This window comes from Erithacus rubecula (genome assembly GCF_903797595.1).
Source record: "Erithacus rubecula genome assembly, chromosome: 12".
Taxonomy (NCBI): domain Eukaryota; kingdom Metazoa; phylum Chordata; class Aves; order Passeriformes; family Muscicapidae; genus Erithacus; species Erithacus rubecula.
In genome coordinates, this window is record NC_136664.1 from 1513229 (window position 1) to 1532954 (window position 19726).

Here is a 19726-nt window from a genome sequence, read left to right on the forward strand (position 1 = left end):
TGCTGGGGATATCCCTGGGAATGATGTTCTGTGCTGGGATCAAGCAGATCCCACACATTCCTTTTTCCTCACTGTGCCACCTCCACAGCAGCAGCTCCCAAAAAAGCCTTTTTTCCCCACTCCCACCCTGATTTTGGCACATTTCCTCTGTTCCACCCCCTCCATCCTCCCCCAGCTCCACAGGCAGGAGCCACTCATGGCACATCAGGAACATTCCAGCCCAGCTCTCCTCCCCTTTTCTCCCTGCCCCAGGAGATGGATTTCTCCCTTAACACCAGTACTCTGGGATTTGCTGGATCTTCCAGGAGACAGAAATCTGGGATTTGCTGCCTCCCTCCTGCCCCCAGCTCTCTCACCTCCTGGGTGGAGTCCTTGTCTGACGTTCCTTCCTCCTGGCTTCCCGATTATCCCCTGCCTTGGCTGCCTCTGGGGCTGCTGCTGCAATTTTTGTGAGTGGCTGAGGGACTGGGAGGGCAGTGAGCTTCTTCACAGATTTTTCCCTGGGTTAAAAAAAAAAAAAAATACAATTTTTAGGTGTGTGATCCCAAGAGATGAGCACAGAGTAGGGAAATTCCTAGAAATGCTGTGCTTGGGTTTGTTGTTTAATGTTCTAGAGATGATGGAATTCTGGAATGGTTTGGGCTTGGAAGGGACATTAAAAATCATCCCATTCCACCCCATTCCATGGGACACCTTCCTCTATCCCATCCAGCCTGGCCCTGATGTGATTCCTGTAGCTACAAACACTTGGCTGCTTCACCAAAACACAAACACCACAGATTTCCCTCAAGGGATTTGTTCCCCATATTCTCAATTAATTCATCTTTTCACACACAAATTACTGTACAACAGCCAATTTTGGAGATATTTCACTTGTAAATGAACTCCTGAAGCAGAATGGGTGGAAATGTTGTTTCTAATCCATTTAATTCCATCATTTTTATCCCAGCAGCACTGGGAGGGAGCAGACAGCACTGCAGGGCCAAGTGGAGGGGAAAAACCCCAAAAGGCAGGATAACAAGGGAGAAGAATTGTGGCAAAGGGGATTGTCCTAAATTCTGGAGAATTCTGGGGGATTCCCACAGTGTCATTGATTTGCAGGTCAGCTTAGAAGAGGTGACATCACTGTGGTGTTGTGTCACCCTCCAATGGCCCCATAATTTGCCACTGCAGGGTTTGTGAAATAGCAATTTCAGGAATTTAAAAGAGCAGCAGGGCTGTCAGAATGTGCCAAACCCAGCTGCAGAGAGCTCCAGTCCTGCTTTCATCTGTCCCCAGTGTGAAAAGTTGATGAGGTTGAACAATTTCTTTATTCTGAGGCTGTGGATTAACCAAAACCACAGCAGAGGAAGGAATTTAAACTTTCTTACAGTTCCTATTAGGAATATTCAGATTATACAAATATATCTGCACACACAGATTGTTGCAGCAGTAAATCATGTGTTTAAACACTGCATACAGGTAATATTTAAGGATACTTAAATTGAATTTAATAAGTAAAAGTGTCATTATTGAATTAAATTTGCCAAGCTAAAAACTCTTCAATAAAAGTTGCACTTTGCATCTTTCATTTCTTTCTTAAACTCAATCAGGTTTAGAATCCCAGAATGAGGATTTGGATGGGAAGGGACCTCAAAGATCCTGTTCCAGTCCCTTCCACCATGCCAGGCTGCTCCCAGCCCATCCAGCCTTGGGTACTTGCAGGGATCCAGGGCTCCCCACCCTCACAGGAACAATTCCTTCCCAAAAATTCCATCTAATCCTGAATTTCTGCAGCTTGAGGCCCCTGAAGGTCAGAGGCATCCAGAGGAAGATGGATCCTTACCCTTTCCCAGGGGGTGGCAATAATTCCCCTTTGGCCTTGGCCAGTGGCTTGTGAGGAGATGGTGTTGGAGAAGGAGAGGGAGAAGAAGAGAAGGACCTTGACCTGCAAAGGAAGGAGACATCACTCAGCTCAGCCTCTGGGATGGCAGGAGCTTTTCCTGCCTCTCAGGGCATTCAGCCACCACTTCCCCCCTCCCCAGGAACCCTGAGCTTCTCCTGCTTTTATATTTCTGCAATAAAAGTCAACTTCTGTCATCAGACAGTGGGAAAAGTAGGAAATAGAATCAAAAATAGGATCAGCTAAAAGAGAGGCACTCCAGGTATTCCACAGCAACACCTGAGGCTGCCTCCATCCTCTCCCTTCTCTCCTTAGGGAGAACACACAGGAAAATAAGCAGGATTTTGAGTTTTATGTCCATCACTTTATATCCTGTAACTCCAGTTCATCCTTTAAACAGCAACAAAACCAAAAACAACTTGGGAAAAAGATAAAAAATACACCTAAACTTAATATTGATCTGGAACACAAGGAGCAGCATTAAGTGGTGCACCCCAAAGGTGACAGTCAAGGGCAGGAGCAGCTTCCTGGGGTGATTCACCCCCAGAGCCTCAGCAGCCTGACCCCTGTGTGACACTGGGGACACTGGGGCTCACTCTGCCACCTCAGGGACAGCAGACAAGGGTGTCTGAGCTGATAGATGCTTCTGCTTCCCACAAGGAATCAGCTTTTTCTGGGACAGCAGTGCCAGAAGTGACAGTGTGTGCTCTGCCATCACCTCTGGGATCTGCTCTGGGTGCCTGTGTGTGGCTTCAGCTCCTACCTAAGGAGCCAGTTCTCCTACTATGGATATTCCAGGCTTGGGAAACTGTCTGCAGGGGCAAGGAAGTTGCAGAGGAATAAATCTTAATCAGCCTGGGACACTGGATTGCTACTTTGAAGTGTCAGGACTATCACAAGACACAACTACTTTAATAAAGAAACGGGATTTGCCTCTTGAAACAGAAATTCCAACGCCACAGAAAAGAGATGCTGCTGAACTTCTTCCAACCAGAAAATGCAAATGATGGGAATGTTAATCCACCACAGGCATGGGAAAGAGCCCAGCCACAACAGCACTGCACCCGTGGGTGGGAGCACTGGGGACAGGAGGGGGTGGCTGACAGATCTCCTTCCTCCAACAGCCACAGCCTCGCTCAGCCAAGGAAGAATGGCTCGTTTTAACAGAGCAAAAAGGAGCTGTCAGGAAGAATTTGGGAACCATCCCACCACTGGATCCCAGTGCCAGGAGGCACTACCTGGACCTGCTGCCTGAGAAAGAGCTGTGCCTGGAGGAACGACTGGAGTAGGAGCTGTAGGAGGAGGATCGGGAGCGCGAGCGGGAGGAGCCGGACCCAGAGTAGGTGGATGAACGAGAAGAGGACCTGCAGGAGAAAAGTTACAATTCAGAGCTTCCTCAAAAGAAATATCAGACTTCAGAGCTTCCTCAAAAGCCCCCAGGGTCTTGTTTGCAAAGATGTTCTTCCCAAGTTCTGCTCCAAACCCCACAGACTCTCCTTGAGGAACTGTCAGGATTTACATCCCCTCCTCAAATCCCATTTTTCTTTCAGGGAGGATCCTGTTGCTGCTCTCTTTGCATCCTTAATAAGCCTCCCTTTCTGTAATTACTGATTTTCCATCCTTTTTGGGAACTGCTTCCATGTATTTTGTGCCTTTTCACTGGACAATCACCTGACTGGGTGCAGTGATCCCAGCAGGAAAATCTGCTTCAGGAGGGCTCTGGCTTTTAGATGTCTATCTCCAATTAAACGTGTTCCTCATTCCTCCTGGATACTTGCCCCCTCTTTCAGGGCATTTAAAGGAAATGGATCCAGTTTGTGCCTTGAGGCTCCCAGATTCAGGGAGTTTCTTCCTGAGAAGTGGTTTTTATCTTATTTTACACTCTTGATTTCCAAGCCTCATTCCAACACTCCCAGGCTCTGTCAAACCTCCACAATTCCAATTCTCCCAGTATCAACCAGCTCTTACTGGAGTGAGCACAACTCCTCCCTCCATCCATCCCAGAGTGACCAGGATCCAATTTTTACAGCTCCTATTGAGGTCAGTTTTCATCTAGTGAGTTGCTATCATGCATCCAGCTCTATTTCCCTTTAAAAGTGGTTTTTCCACGGATTTGCCTTTTCCTGATCCCCAACAGCCACAGCACAGCTCCCACAGCTCCCTGCCTGCTTTGGCTTCCATCTCACTCCCTGTCCACAGGGCAAAAGCTTTTGTGAACCAAACCCTTCCCTCCTCCCCAGAATTTCTCCAATTTGCTAAGAACCTTCCCCTTGAACCTCCCCCATATTTAAGTTGTTGCACTTTTGCCTTTTTTTTTTTTTTGCCTCCTGAATTCCCCAGAGTAATAAATCCTTTTTATCCTATGCAAAAAGAACAGCAAAGCAATATGACAAAGCAAATTCTTCCAAAGCAATCTGACAGCCAGTAAAAAAATAAAAAAACAAACATGGAGCAACAGCTCTGACCACATCTAAATCTCCTATTCCTGGGGTGGAACTCACTCTAGGCACAGGACTGCAGTGGCAAAGTGAGTGCAGCTCTGACCTGCACACCTTTCCTTGGCCATGAAGAAGCCCCATCCCATTATCCTACCCCATTATCCCATCCTATTATCCATGCCATTTTCCCACCCCATTATCCCACTATTCCACCCCATTATCCCATCCCATTTTCCCACACTATTATTCAATTTTCCCATCCCATTATTCCACTGTCCCACCCCATTATCCCACCATCCATTATCCCATTTTTCCACCTCATTTTCCCACCCCATTATCCCACACTATTATTTCATTTTCCCACCCCATTATCCCATCCCATTATCCCATTTTCCCACCCCATTATCCCATCCCATTATCCCACTATTCCACCCCATTATCCCCCTCTCCCACCCCATTTCCCATTCCCACCCCATTATCCCCCATTCCCACCCCATTATCCCATTTTCCCACCCCATTATCCCCCATTCCCACCCCATTATCCCATTATCCCACCCCATTATCCCACTCTCCCACCCCATTTCCCATCTTCCCACCCCATTATCCCCCATTCTCACCCCATTTCCCATTTCCACCCCATTTCCCATTCCCACCCCATTATCCCCCTCTCCCACCCCATTATCCCATTCCCACCCCATTATCCCCCTCTCCCACCCCATTACCCCCCTCTCCCACCCCATTATCCCCCATTCCCACCCCATTATCCCCCTCTCCCACCCCATTATCCCCCTCTCCCACCCCATTATCCCCCTCTCCCACCCCATTATCCCCCTGTCCCACCCCACTATCCCCCTCTCCCACCCCATTATCCCCCTCTCCCACCCCATTATCCCCCTGTCCCACCCCACTATCCCCCTCTCCCACCCCATTATCCCCCTCTCCCACCCCATTATCCCCCTGTCCCACCCCATTATCCCCCATTCTCACCCCATTTCCCATTCCCACCCCATTTCCCATTCCCACCCCATTATCCCCCATTCCCACCCCATTACCCCCCTGTCCCACCCCATTATCCCCCTCTCCCACCCCATTATCCCCCTCTCCCACCCCATTACCCCCCTCTCCCACCCCATTATCCCCATTCCCACCCCGTCCCCACCCCAGACCCTCACCTGGAGGATCCAGAGGCAGAGGCAGAGGATGCCGATGTTTTCCGGCGCCGCCGAGCCCGGCTGGGGGACACGGACACTCCCAGTTTCTTTTTGGGGGATTTGGATCGGCGCCAGGGATCCTTCCACTCATCTGCCCTCTTGGATGGGGCAGTGCCCAGAGCTGTGGCCTCCTTGTCCTTCTTTGGTGCCTCGGGCTGGCGGCTGCAATGCCAGGAGGAGGTCAGCAGGTAGGAAAGGGAAAAGCAGGAATCATAAATGTATAATAAAATGTATAAGTGAACATATAGGGCTGTGGAGAAATCAGAATTCATCCTTTAGGTGGATTCCTTACAGATCCTAATCCCCACTGTGGGATTCCAGCACTGTTTTGGGGTAATGAAGAGTTAGAAACTCTGTTTGTGAAGCAGTGACAAACCAGAGCTGCTCTGCAAGCCAACAGTCACCATTGTGTCACCTCCTCTGTCCCACTGGGCACCTCCTGGCTGATTCCAGCCCCAGCTCTTGGCCTCCAAGGACTGGACACAGGGGATGGGAAACCTGCTCCTCCCTAGGGCAGCACAGAGCTGGAGCTCTCTCCATGTTTCCTTTCTCCTCTCCAACCTTCTGAAAAGAATTCAGGGCCAACTTTCCAGCACCTGCACCAGACACTTCCTTAAGGACTCCAGGATGAGTTTCTTGAGGCTGAGACTTTGCCTCTCTTATCTCTGGGTGATTTAACCCGGAATTTTTCCTTGCCCTTGCTCTAACCTGCACTCAGCTCCTCAATTACAGCTTCTGACCTTCACCCTGTGCTTTCAGGCAGAGTTTGTGAGGGATTAAAGCTTTCTGAAGTCTCTTGCACTCAGCAAATTAGCAGGACAATGATGCATTTGTTCCTTTCCTCAAAGCCATGGGTTCCCTGGGAATTTGGGGAAGGAGAGGCCCCTTCCCCACTGGGTTCAGCCAGTACCACCCCATTACTCACACCACTGCAGCAACCACTCCCCACACCACTTCCTCCACCTTCTGGAGATACAAAAGACACCTCCAAGTTTTCTAATAATTCCAGGAACACTTCAAAAAACCCCAGGATAATGAAAGCTCTTGCTCAGGAGCCTGGCCTTTGAAGACTTCACACCTCACAGAAGCCTCATCCCCTCTTTTCTGGCAGTTTCCTCTTCCCCAATCCAGGACTGGGATGTGCTGACCTAAAAATCCAACATCTGACTCTTTCCTTATCATCTCTGCTGATGTAAAAGCAGTTTTACTCTTTGTCCCACAACTCCCTTGGAATATTCAGAGGGAAATCCCTCCTTTCACATTCACCCCTCCCATAAATCTCATTCCAGCTCCAGCAGAGGAGAACTGGGTTCATTCACTCCATTCCATGGGAGTCCCAGGCAGGGTCATGGCTCAGCTTTATTCCCCAGCAGCTCCATCCCATCCTCCCCCTTTCCCAGCTCCAACACACAGTTTAACTCAGGGTATCTGCAGTGGATTGCACAAGTTCTCCACAATTCCAAGAGTATTTCACCTTGGAGGAACACCACACCTGGGGTTGAGACACACTGGGCCTATTATTTATAACATTAAATAGTCCAAGCTGGGCTCAAGGGCTCCTTCCAGCAGATGTTTATAAATCCATTTGGAATTTAACCTCTGGAATATCCTTAAATCAACCAAGTGCAGAGAAAGAAGAAAAGGAAGATTGGGAAAAGCCTCCACACCTTGCATGAAGCAGAAGGATAAAAAGCAAGGAAAGGAGGAGAGAAAACCACATGAGGATGCTCATGGATAATATCCAATATCCTGATCCAATGTCCCTTCCCATGGGATCTCAGTCTGGAATATTCTGTTGGCACAGACAGACAGAGAAGCAGCTTTATCCAGGGCAAAACCTCTGGAGAAGTTTCTCCTGCAGTGTCCAAAATGACACATCTGGAAGCCAACAGCAGTGTCAGGCAGGCTCAGGTTGGAGATCAGGGAAGGATCTTCCCTCAGGGAATGGGCACAAAGCTCCAGGAGAGTCTGGACACTGCTCAGGATTGGATTTTGGGGTGTCCTGGGCAGGACCAACCCTTGGGCTGAAGATCCCTGTGTGTCCCTTCCAGCTCAGGGTATTTCACAAATCCATGAACTAATAAATATCCTCACATCCCTCCAGGCTCAACTCCCTCCTGAACCAGTTTTCATACCCAAAAGGGTTTCTCCTCCCTTAAAATCCAGATCCCACAGCACATACTGGGAGCTGGAACAACTCCAGCTGAACTCCAGAGCCTGGGAGCTGGGATGGCTCTGAAAGCAAATCTCACTTACTTGCACCTATTACCTGGTTTGATGCAATTCCCTCTGGATGAAGTCACTTTCTGGAGGAAAGGTTTTTTCCCCAGGAAAACCACAACAGAAAGGTTCCTTTTGGGGTGTGCTTGGCTTTTTGACTCAGCACTAAATGCTACAGACAAGGAAGATGCTGCTCCTGTCAGGACAATTTCAAAGCCTTTTGTCAGAGCTTCACCAAAGAAACTTGTTCCACCTAAAACTGGGATCTGATGCTGCTGGACTCATCTTCTCCAGTGGAATTCAGGAGGCAGAATGGAAAGTGAGCTGCAGCAGCTCCCTAGAGGAACATCCCAAGGCCCATGGCTGGGAGATGAGGATTTCTCCTCACTTTCACTCTTACAGGTCATTTGGTGCTGGATCTGGCTCTTGCTCCCAGCTCCTTAATTCAATAAATTAAAAATTAAGAATGGTTTGCTGCTGGCTCAGTGAGATCAACCTGCCCACAGCAGGGGTTGAGTGAAAAGGAGGGAAGGAGGGAAGAATTCCAGGGGTGGTGAGCCATGGGATCAGCTCAGGAGTTCATCCTCACCCTCAGCACAGGGAAACCTCACACACTTCAGCACAGGGAGTGTGTTCATCCCAAGTGAAATATTTCAGAATGAACTCCTAAGTTTCTTCCACAAGGTTTTAAAAAATTAATTAGATGGAAGAAGAGAAGAGACAGGGCGACCAAAAGCAAAATTTCCACCCAGATCCTCAAGAATCACTCAGGCAGCAGCTTCCAAAGGCAATTTTACCCTTAAAATCACTCAAAGTTTTCTTTTGCAGAAGGAACAGGCTGATGCCCATTTGGCTGGAATGTAATGACAGCAAACAGGAGGAGAATTGAGGCTGAACTGGCTTTGGCAGGGAGAGGAGGAACAGAGGCAGCTCCAGCTGGCAGCACCCCCAGCCAGCTCCCCCAAAAAAAAAACCTGATACCAAAAAAAAACCCCAGCACCTCACCGAATCCAACAAAACTTTGAAAGGAGGAGAGAAAAAAAACCCTGCCCAGCTCATGTTCTCCTCATGCATGATGATTAGAAATACAACATTTCTAATCTCGGAGTGGAAAATCAGCATGCAGGGCAAAGCTCTTCCTGCCCTTCCTTCCCCACAGCGTGGCACAGGGAAGCAGAGCTGTCACCCCTGGGCAGCAGTGACATCAGCCTGGCCCGGGGCTGCTCTCCCAGCTGAGATTTCTCCAGGAGGAAAGTGCAGGGCTGGCTGAGCAGCCCCGGTGCTCCCGCAGGAAAAGCCGCGGTTGCGTCAGCGGCCGCTGCTCCCTCAGCAAAGTGGAATTTTCCAGAGGAAGTGGACTCGAGGAATGACTGCAGCCATGTGCCAAGCAGCTGGGAAGGGACTGTAATTGCTGCAAAATAAATTCCAGCAGAGTGCAGGCACGCAGGACCTTTTCCTGTCTTGGAGTAATGAGAGGGATAATAGCTCTGGAAAGTGTGTTCAGCACAGCCTTGGAGCTGCTGGTCAATACTGGGGGAAGATTAACAGGGAAAATGCTTTTCTCAAGTTGTTTCCATTATCAGACACAAAAAAAAAAGGGAGAAAGAAAAAAAAGAAAAAATGAAGGATTTCTTCAAAGCATGATGGGGAGAGGCTTGGAAATTAAAGAGTGGAGATACAATCTGAAGCTCCAGGATGAAATCATCCCAGCAGGGAGATAAAGTTATCTGAGATGGCATCTCCCCTAAGGGCTGAGCATTTGACACCTGGAGAGCCTCCTCTCCATGAGCAGCAATCCTGCCCCCAGAATGTGCCACTGATCCTGCCCTGGAATTGCCTTGTTCCACCAAAATCCAGGCTGGGGGATCTCCCAGTAACTCCAGCTCTGAAATGCCAAAGAAAATCACATTTTTATGATCCACATCTGAGTCACTCACTGCCCTTCATCTCAGTTTAGGGTTATGAAACTCTGCTGCTGCTGCTGGGGCAGTGGAGGCAGCAGCTCAAGAACCATAAGGACCAACAGAAATTCCAGTCAGCAGGAATTTTTTTTTGTGGAGAACTTAGAAATCTTAGTTTGATTCACAGACTTTATCATCGTGGAATCACAAAATGGTTTGGGTGGGAAGGGCCATTAAAACTGCTCCAGTCCCTGTGCAGGGACACCTTCCACTGCTCCAAGCCCCATCCAACCTGGCCTGGGGCACTGCCAGGGATGAGGCAGCCACAGCTTCAACCTCCATCCTCAAAGGGAAGAATTCCTTTCCAACATCCCATCTGATCCAGCAGTGTCCCATTCCCTGTGTCCTGTCCCTCCATCCCTTGTCCCCAGTCCCTCTCCAACTCTCCCCTTTGGGCCCTGGAGCCTTCCCTTCTCCAAGCTGAACACTCCCAGCCTGGCTCCAGAGCAGAGCTGTTCTTATCACAACTTCCCCCAAGTCCTGGGAGCAGAAATGAAAGCAGAGCTGTCTAAGCAGGTTCCATGGCTCTGGCTGGCAGCTGCACCACAAAAAAACAGGGATGTAAACAAGTTGTTATCGTGTTTATCACAGCAGAGCTTCCATCAGGGCACTGGATTGAGATCCCAAAGAACCTTGGAGTGGCACTGGATGTGCTCTGCATGTGAAAAGAAGGGAATTCCTTCTCTGAGCAGTGCTGGAGCACCTGGAGTGTGCAGGGGAAGAGATTCAGCTCCAGCTGGAGCAGAAAAAACCCATCTCAGCCTGGGAAACACCTGCAGAGCAAATCCATACCCCTGGATTCCCTGGTTACCCCTTCACTCAATTTTCATGGATACAAGGCTGAATCAGGGCATTCCAGGCTTTTACCAACTCCAAAATCTCCCAGTTGTCTGTCCTGCCTGCTCTTCCTCCTGTGGCAGGACAAACAGGAACAAATGAAGGATTTCTTTTAGGAAATAACTGAGATTTCCACAGGGAAAACTAAGAGGATCCCAAATCCACCATCCTCCCATCTTTAGGATGAGATGCCAGCACTGACTACCCCAAAACTAGTTTCATTCAGAGCCTCTACACCCAAAAAATAGAGAACAAATCCAGCTGGCAGCATTGGGAAGCTCTCAAGAAAGACAGCAATGACCCAGGAACACTCAGAATTAGAGATTCTTCCCAAAAAAACGAGCTCAGTTGCTTTGTGGTGCACACACCACCACCATGAATCACCCCATTTGCATTCCCTTCTTTTTGCCACTCCTTTATCTAATCAAGCTCATTCCAACACTTTCTGACTTGCAGGCCCTGGATAACCTGCATTGATTCCAGAGCCTGGGTTATCCTGCTCATTAAGGTGCTCAGAGATTAACAAAGTCAACTTGAACCAGCCTGAGAAAACAACACAAGGGTGAGCACGGCCATGGGATCACGTCACCCTCACCTGCTCCAGGTGAGGCCTCAGGAACAGCTGGGAAAAGCTCCAGGTTCCTTTTTGGAAAGGTTTTGTAAGGATTTTGTGATTTGTCCTTCTTGACTTGGCTATGAGTTGTCTGAGTCCTCGCTCCCAGGGTTATTTTGGTTTTTAATGGTTGCCCAAGTGCTCTCCATTAATAGTTTTAGTTCTGATGGAGGGAACTTCATTCCAAAATAGGAGTGTGTGATACAGGATGGTCTGTCAGACACTGCTCCTTCCTGACCTCTGGAGCTGCTGTCACCTCCTGGGAACATCTCTGAGGACAACAGCTCCCTCCTTCTCCTCATCCTACCTGGCTCTGGTGCTCCATGGAATTTGGGCTCCACACCATGAGAATTCTGGAATCACTGAGGCTGGAAAAGAGCTCCAAGTCCTCTCACCCTGTGCCATGTCCAGTCCTTTCCTGGACACCTCCAGGGATGGGGACTCCACCATTTCCCTGGGCAGCCCATTCCAGTCACTTTTTCCATAAGGAAATTCCTCCTGATGTCCAACCTGAGCCTCCCCAGGCCCAGCTTGAAGCTTGTCTGGTCTTTGTGGGTGACAAATCCCAAGACTGGAGATGACAATGTCTCACTCCAAGGTTCATTTTGCTGTGCTGCTCCCCATCAGAACCCCCAGCATTGCTTGGAGAGGAAACCCAGGTGGGAAAGAAACCAATGCCCATCCCATGGACCTTCTTCCTCCTTGCTTGGCCAACACTGAGCACCACCCCAGCTGAGGGGCAGCAAAATTGAGATTCCTTCTCTCTCTGGTGGGTCCAACCCCAGCCCTGCACAGACACCCCAACAATCCCACCTGGGCATCCCTGGGAGGGTTTTTCAAACCCTCCTGGAGCTCTGTGCCCATTCCCTGGGGAATCACCTTTTAAACCTGCCCTGACACAGCTGCAGCCATTCCTGGCCCTGTCCCTGGTCAGGGACATCAGTGTCCCTTGGGAATGGTCTCCTGAATCTCCCTCAGTGTTTTGGGAACACAACCAGGCCCCACAACACTGGGTTGCTTCATGAGCTCCTGGAACAAACAGATGCTGGAGGGATAAAGGCCTATGGCAACAACAGAAAGGATTAAAATTATTTCAGTGTGTAGAGCCTTCACCCCCAGCTAAGGGTCAGAACATCTTGCACTGCTCTAGGTTTCTTCAGAGGACATATTTCATGTCACTTCTTTATCCCTGAAAGGCTTTGCACAACAGGGAGCTCCACTGGCAAGCCAGAGAGAAAAAAAAAAAGGAATTCTGCACTCAGCAAAAATCAGGCCCAGCCTGGGGCATCAGAACTCGTTCTGGAGATGGGAGCAGGAGCACAGACAGCCAAGTTATCCCTCTAATTGATCATAAAGTGTCCTGGCTTGTTTGAGTGTTTGGTGCCTGAGGAGGGAGGGGGAGGAGGGGGAGGAACAGTTTTACCAGCAGTGCAATCTCAGATTTTAAACTTCTTGGAGTGCTCATCTTAAGCTTGGGGAAAAAAAAAAAAATCCAACCCAATGCTTAAAACAGCAATTGCACATTCACAGAATCATGGAATGGTTTGGAATGAATGTTGAAACTCACCTCATTCCAGCCCCTGCCAGTTTGAAACCATCTCCCTTTGTCATGTCACTACTCCTTACCCTCTCTCTCTCTCTTTGGGTGGTTCCCCACAGGTACTGGAGGATAATTTTTTGAATTTCTTCCCAAAAGGCCAATCCACATGTGACAATCCCATTGGAGCCTGAACACTGCAGCCTCTTCTTTCCAAAGGTTCAAGGAGAACTGCTTGTCCCTGAATGCATCAGGATTTAAATCTTTGTTAAATTCTATTCCTCCTGAACTGGCTTCTCCACATTTTTACCCTTAAACTCTCCTGTTGTTGAGAGATCAGGTTAAACCTTCCTGCTTTCAGCAGAATGCAAAGGGAATTTGTTCCTTTATTCCTGCTATTTGCTGTTTGGGTTCTTTCATCCCTTGACTCTGCAGGTCCTGGTTTGTTGCTTCCTCCAGCTCCTGCAGGAGCCTCTACACCAACAGAGAGACCAACATGGACCTGGAATTATTGATATGGACCTGGAGCTACCAACATGGACCTGGAATTATTGATATGGACCTGGAGCTACCAACATGGACCTGGAATTATTGATATGGACCTGAAGCTACCAACATGGACCTGGAATTATTGATATGGACCTGGAGCTACCAACATGGACCTGGAGCTACCAACATGGACCTGGAGGTACCAACATGGACCTGGAATTACCAGCATGGACCTGGAATTGCCAACATCCTCAGCTCTGCCTTTGCCAAAGCTCAGTGCTGCTTGCACAACCTCTGTGGAGAAGCTCTCCAAGCTCTGTGAATAAACTCTCCAAGCTCTCTGAATAAACTCTCCAAACTCTCTGGAGAAGTTCTCCACACTCTGTGGATGAGCTCTGAGTACTGGGGAGAAATTTTCCAAGCTCTGTAGAGTTCTCTGAGCTCTGTGGAGCAGTTCTCCAGGCTTTGTGGAATAATTCTCCAAGCTCTGTGTGGAGGAATTCTCCAAGCTCTGTGTGGAATAATTCTCCAAGCTCTGTGTGGAGGAATTCTCCAAGCTCTGTGTGGAGGAATTCTCCAGGCTCTGTGTGGAGGAATTCTCCAAGCTCTGTGGAGTTCTCTGAGCTCTGAGGAGCAGTTCCCCCAGGCTCTGTGGAGGAATTCTCTACACTCTGTGGATGAATTCTCCAGGCTCTGTGGAGCAGTTCTCTACACTCTGTGGATGAATTCTCCAGGCTCTGTGGATGAATTCTCTACACTCTGTGGATGAATTCTCCAGGCTCTGTGGAGGAATTCTCTACACTCTGTGGATGAATTCCCCAGCCCTGTGGAGCAGTTCTCTACACTCTGTGGATGAATTCCCCAGCCCTGTGGAGCAGTTCTCTACACTCTGTGGATGAATTCTCCAGGCTCTGTGGTGCAGTTCTCTACACTCTGTGGATGAATTCTCCAGCCCTGTGGAGCAGGTCCTGGAAGCCAGGCAATGCCAGCAGGCAGCTGTGGTGTGAGCCAGCCCCCAGCAGCACCTGCAGAGGCTGGCCCTGCCAAAAGCTGGGATGCAGCAATTAGGGAAAGGCCAGAGTCTATAAATAGAAGCCCAGGTGTGTGCTGTGGCACTGCAGAGCATCCTGCTGCCCTGCAAGCACACAGCAAGCCCAGCTTCAGCAGGCTGGGGAGCTGCTCAACACCTGCATGCCAGAGCTGCCCCTCTGCAGCCTGGCACAGAGGGATCTGGAGAAAAGGTGAGACAGCTCCAGGCACTGCAGTGCCATGAGGAAGTTGGGAGCAGGTCCCAAAGTGACGTGGGACACGGCCCAGAGCCAGCAGTGTGACAGGGACTCCTGGGGAAAAGCCAAGTGACAGCACCTGAGGGATGTGCCCTCCCAGGGAGAAACTGCAATCATGCTTTCACTTGTTAGGATTTATCAAAATCTGCAAAACTTCTTTCTGCAGGTTTGTTTTCTCCACAGGCATCCAGACACCTGCAGAGCTGTGGGATGGGGTCGTGCTGACATGGATGTCCATCATGGGAACTGAAATTCCATGGGATGGGATAGGATAGGATGGGATGGGCTTCAGGGTCACTCCCAATGTGGCCTCACCACTCTCACAGGGAAGAATTCCCTCCTAATATTCCATTCAACCCTGCATTCCCTTCAGTTGAAGGCCATTCCCTCTTACCCTGTCACACCATGTCCTCTGAAAAGTCCCTCCCCATAGCAGACTTAAAACAAATAAAAAGCAAAGAGGTGTATCAGGAAATATTTCTGAAGATTAATTTGAAGGATGATTGAGTTTTGGAGACACAAGAGGCATCTCCAGCTCCCTTGTGCCAGAGGGAAGCAGGGAATGTGCATCCCTGAATGCTGTCCTGGCATCCCTGGGCTCTCACGTGGTTTCATGGAATGAGATGGATCCAAGATTGGTGAGCACAGCCCCTGCCCTTCCCAACACCCTCTGGACAGCCCAAACTCTCCCAACACAGCCCTGCCCCAGCACTGCAGGAGTGCCAAGGCAAGGAGCAGCCAAGGCTCAGCCTTGGGTCACGGTGACTGTCACTGACTCATGACCCTGAGCTGCCAGGCAGGTGACATCACTTTCATTGACATCATCTCCATCACATGGGTCTGGGCAAGATCTGTCCCATCACCAAGCCAAGGAGAGCAGAAACCACAGGGCAATGTGGTAATTAAGGTGCACAAATCGTGGTTGTTAAGTGAAGATTATAATTAAACAGAACATGTAATTATGGTCTTCCTATAACTGCTCTGGAGCTGCTGCTGCTCCTCCAGACCGTTCTGAAACTGTCACTTCCTCTTGGGAAAGAGGGTCAAAAATCAGCTATTTCTTCAGCATTGCAGATAAAAATTCTGGGTTGGATTCAGGACTAAGCCCTGCTCACACTTGATTCCATGTGAAGCCTCATTCCTGGCATTCTTAACCCTGCTCTTCATTGATCCAACTCTTCCTCGTGCCCATTGTGTTTCACACCTTCCTCCAGTGCAGAGGAACAACACAGACAGCAGGAAAAGCTCCAATGAGCCTTGGCAAAAAGCTTCCCTGCCCTTCTCTGTGCCCACACATGGCTCTGTGTCCCCATGGTGCTCCTCATGCTGTGGGAGTGCCACTCTTCCCAAAAAAACTGTTAAGCAGTTTTCCTGGAGGTCACAAAATCATGGGATGGGTTGGGTGGAGAAGGACATGGAAGTTCATCTCATTTCATCCCCATCATGGGCAGGGACCTTCCACTACACCAGGTTGGTCCAAGACATCCCTCTGCAAAAAAATGTGGCACTTTTCCATGGTTCTGAACCAAATTCCACTGGGATGTTTATCCATATTTACAAATGTGCCACAGACAGGGGAGGCTGGCAAAGGCAGAGCTCATAAATCATTGACAGAGGAACAAAACAGGAATCACATTCCTGCACTTTCAGTCTGTCTGGTTCCATTTTCTCTTTCATGCAGGTCACAACCAGGATTTCCACAAACAATGGGTGATCAAAGGAAACAAACCTGACCTCAAGCTGCAATTCCACTGAGCAGAAACTCATTCCAAGGACAACTCCTTTACCTTTTCCAGCTGTATTGAAATCTCCAGATACTTTTGCTATCCACAAGCTCAGAGCAGCTCTGGTTCTTGTGACAGACATTTCTCAAGGCTTTAAAGGGAAGTCAGCACAGGATTCCCATGCAGGATTCCCTCATCCTTTTCCAGTTGTACTTAAATCTCCAGATACTTCTGTTATTTATGCACAAATTCTGAGAGCAGCTCTGGCTGTTTTGAGACATTTCTCAAGGCTTTAAAGGGAATCACCACAGGATTCCCAGGGAACCAACCTGCAGGATTCCCTCATCCTTTTCCACCTGCACTTAAATCTTGAGAATATTTTTACTATCCACAATCTCAGAGCAGCTCTGGCTGTTTTGGGACATTTCTCAAGGCTTTAAAGGGAATCACACAGGACTCCCATGCAGGATTCCCTGATCCTTTTCCAGCTGCACTGAAATCTCGATATTTTTGCTGTCCACAATCTCAGAGCACCTCTGGCTCTTGTGACAGACATTTCTCAAGGCTTTAAAGGGAATCACACAGGAGTGCCATGCAGGATTCCCTGATCCTTTTCCAGCTGTACTGAAATCTCGATATTTTTGCTGTCCACAATCTCAGAGCAGCTCTGGCTGTTTTGGGACATTTCTCAAGGCTTTAAAGGGAATCACACAGGAGTGCCATGCAGGATTCCCTCACCTCCCCAAGCCCCTCCGTGCCGAAGGGAAGGGGACACTCCCATCTCCCAGGCTCAGGTTACACTCTCCGTGCCCGTGCCCGATGTTCTGGCTCCCCTCAGTGGTCACAGCGCTCACCATCCCTCGTTCCCAGCGCGCACTTACCCCGCCAGCAGCGGCGACCGCGCCTTTGCCTTGTCCTTGTCGCGGTCCCTGTCGCGGTCCCTGTCGCGATCCCTGTGCTGCCTGTCCTTCTCGTCCCTCTTGACTCGCTCCCTCTCCCGTTCCCACTCTTCTTTCCGCCGCTGCCGCTCCTTGTCGCGCTCCCGCTCCCGCTCCCGTTCCCGCTCCCGCTGCCGCCGCTCCCGCTCCCGTTCTCGCTCCCGCTCCCGTTCCCGCTCCCGTTGTCTGTTCTCTCTTTCCCTTTCCCGTTCTCGCTCTCTTTCCTTGAAAAACACAAAAACACAACAAACAGAAAACCGCGGTGATGTTTGGGAATGTCAGGAATTGCACCCGCCCTCCCCTCAGTGATCAATAAGCTGCAAATTGATGATAAGAAAATCAATCAAAAATCCGGATCCTGCTGAGCAGGACCTGCACACAAACACAGCAGCATATCCCACACAACTGCTGTTTTCAAAGGCAACACTTGGATTAATTTGGTTTATTAAGCTTATTAAATTAATGTGTTGATGTTTACAAGTCGTTCCTCTCGTTGCTGATCATTTCTATAACCAGCTAATTAACTTTGCAAATGAGCATCAGGAAAATAATTGGTCATGTGTGGCCCAGGCTCCTGTCTGGGCATTGCTTCTACAGAAAGCAAGGATTTAGAGCAAAGGAAAAGCTACTTTTGGAAGGATTTGATGGAAAGCACTGAAAAGCTCCCCCCTGAGCAGGAGTGGCTGGTTTGGTCACTGCTCCAGAGGCACAAAGTTGGCATGAGGGGGAAAGGAAGAGCAGGGAAAGGGTTCAGAGCCTTGTTTTCATCCAGATCCTGGTGCAGCATCACCCACTCCTGATATTTCAGCACCTGGCTGCTGCTTTCCTGTGTCTCAGCACTGCACAATCAGGCTGGAGCCTCTGCTGGCACACAGAGCCAAAATCTAACCCTCCTTCCCAACAATGAACCTTCAAAAACCTTTCCTTTGAGGAAATTAACCTTTCCTCAACCAGGAGCTTTCCCTCCCTCCCCAAGATGTCCAAGGATGCTCAACTGCTGCACTGAGGGGCAGCCAAGGAGCATGAGAAGGAACCACCTTCCCATCCCAGACATGGGATTGTTGAGTTTGGAAAAGACCTTGAGAACATCCAGTGGAACCCTCAGCCCAGCACCACCACTGACCATGTCCCCAAGTGCCACATCCATGGGTTTTTTGAACACTTCTAAGGGTGGGGACTCCACCACTTCCCTGGGCAGATTTTCCAATGCTTTACACCCTTTCCATGAAATAATTTTCCTAAAATCCATTGTAATAATTTCCTGGTACAACTTGAGGCTGTTCCTTCTCCTCCTGTCCCTGTTCCCTGGAGCAGAGCCCAACTTGGGGCTGTCCCCTCCTGTCAGGGATTAAACCAAGATTTCACTCTTTGTAAACTCCTTTTTCAAGTTGCTCTGGGATTGTGGCAAGGCCAAGAAGAACCTGGAAGAAAGTCAGGAAGGGAAAAGGGGGGAGAGGGGGATTTCCTTACTTACTCTGTAGTTACGGTAGGGGTCGGGGTCTGTGTACTGAACCCTGAAATTCTCATACTGCCCACCACGCCAGAAACGTTCTATTTCATAGTCATAATAGGGATCTGCATAGGGATCAAGCCTACAATGAAAAACAGGGAGTGTTAGAGAGGGAAGTGGCACCTTGGCACCACAAAAACTCTGTGTTCTAGGCCAGCTCAGTCACAGTGACAAGAAAACCACGTTCAATGCAGCAGGGCTGCACAGAGGTTGTTTATTTTCTACATAACCCAACCAAACAGTTTTTTTTTTTAATTTTTTTAAGTGAGGCTTATCAGAGAAAAGCACAAACCTTTCTTGATAAACAACAGGGGAAAAAAAACCAAAGAGCTACCAAAAATCCAGCCTTCAAATCAATGTGGTGCAAACACAGCAAGTGCTTTTGAGAGCCCCTGCCAGGGAGCAGGAGATGCTCTGCTGATGGATTGAGAGCTGGATTTGTGCCCATGCACCCACAGCTCATCCCAAACACCTTCAGGATGGAAGGGATGGAGATCCACCAGCTCCCTGCTCCTGGCTGCATCCCAGTGCCACCAGTACAGCACAGGAGCTGGTGCTGAGCTTTTCCACAGTGGAGCTTTGGGGGAAGGTCAGCAACATCTGGACCTGGAATTATCCCCTGGAATGAAGGCACCACTTTTCCACAGCTGATGTTCTCCAGTGGGAATCAGCTGCAGAACTCAGGATTTTTGGGGAGGAAAAGGATTGAAACTCCACCCTCCTTAAAGCTGTTTCCTCCATTTCCTGCTTTCTATTGACATGGTTTGATGGTTTGAATTGTCCAACTCAACAACATCCAACCACCTGGAGTGCAAATATCAAATCCACTGTGAGGATGGGGAGGTGGGTACAGGGATAAGAAACTTCCAGGGCCACAGAGGAGTCAGTGGCAGAGCTAAGATTATACAGCAAGTGCTCCCAAATTCCAGATTATCCACAATGAGATTCTTGATTTATTTAAAAAAATATAAAAAAAAAGGAATAAAGGGCCACTTTTTGCATTTTAAAAAGCCAAGTAGCCTAAACCTGGTTAAGATGTAGGTGCTGCTCTGTGACTCAGGTGTATTTCCTTCAGTGCTT

At 49.1% G+C, this 19726-nt stretch overlaps 1 protein-coding gene across 3 annotated transcripts in view; it reads right to left on the reverse strand.

Annotated features, from left to right (window-relative positions):
- The window catches only part of ZC3H18 (zinc finger CCCH-type containing 18), a 43251-nt gene that overhangs the window by 10393 nt on the left and 13132 nt on the right, over window positions 1-19726 (reverse strand). For all 3 annotated transcript variants that reach the window (XM_079315967.1, XM_079315965.1, XM_079315966.1), the window contains 6 exons: window positions 18611-18728; window positions 17080-17360; window positions 5493-5693; window positions 3121-3246; window positions 1826-1927; window positions 357-500 (listed from right to left, as the gene is read on the reverse strand). In XM_079315967.1, the coding sequence (XP_079172093.1) occupies window positions 357-500; window positions 1826-1927; window positions 3121-3246; window positions 5493-5693; window positions 17080-17360; window positions 18611-18728 (972 nt within the window). The remainder of the gene's footprint in view (window positions 1-356; window positions 501-1825; window positions 1928-3120; window positions 3247-5492; window positions 5694-17079; window positions 17361-18610; window positions 18729-19726) is intronic.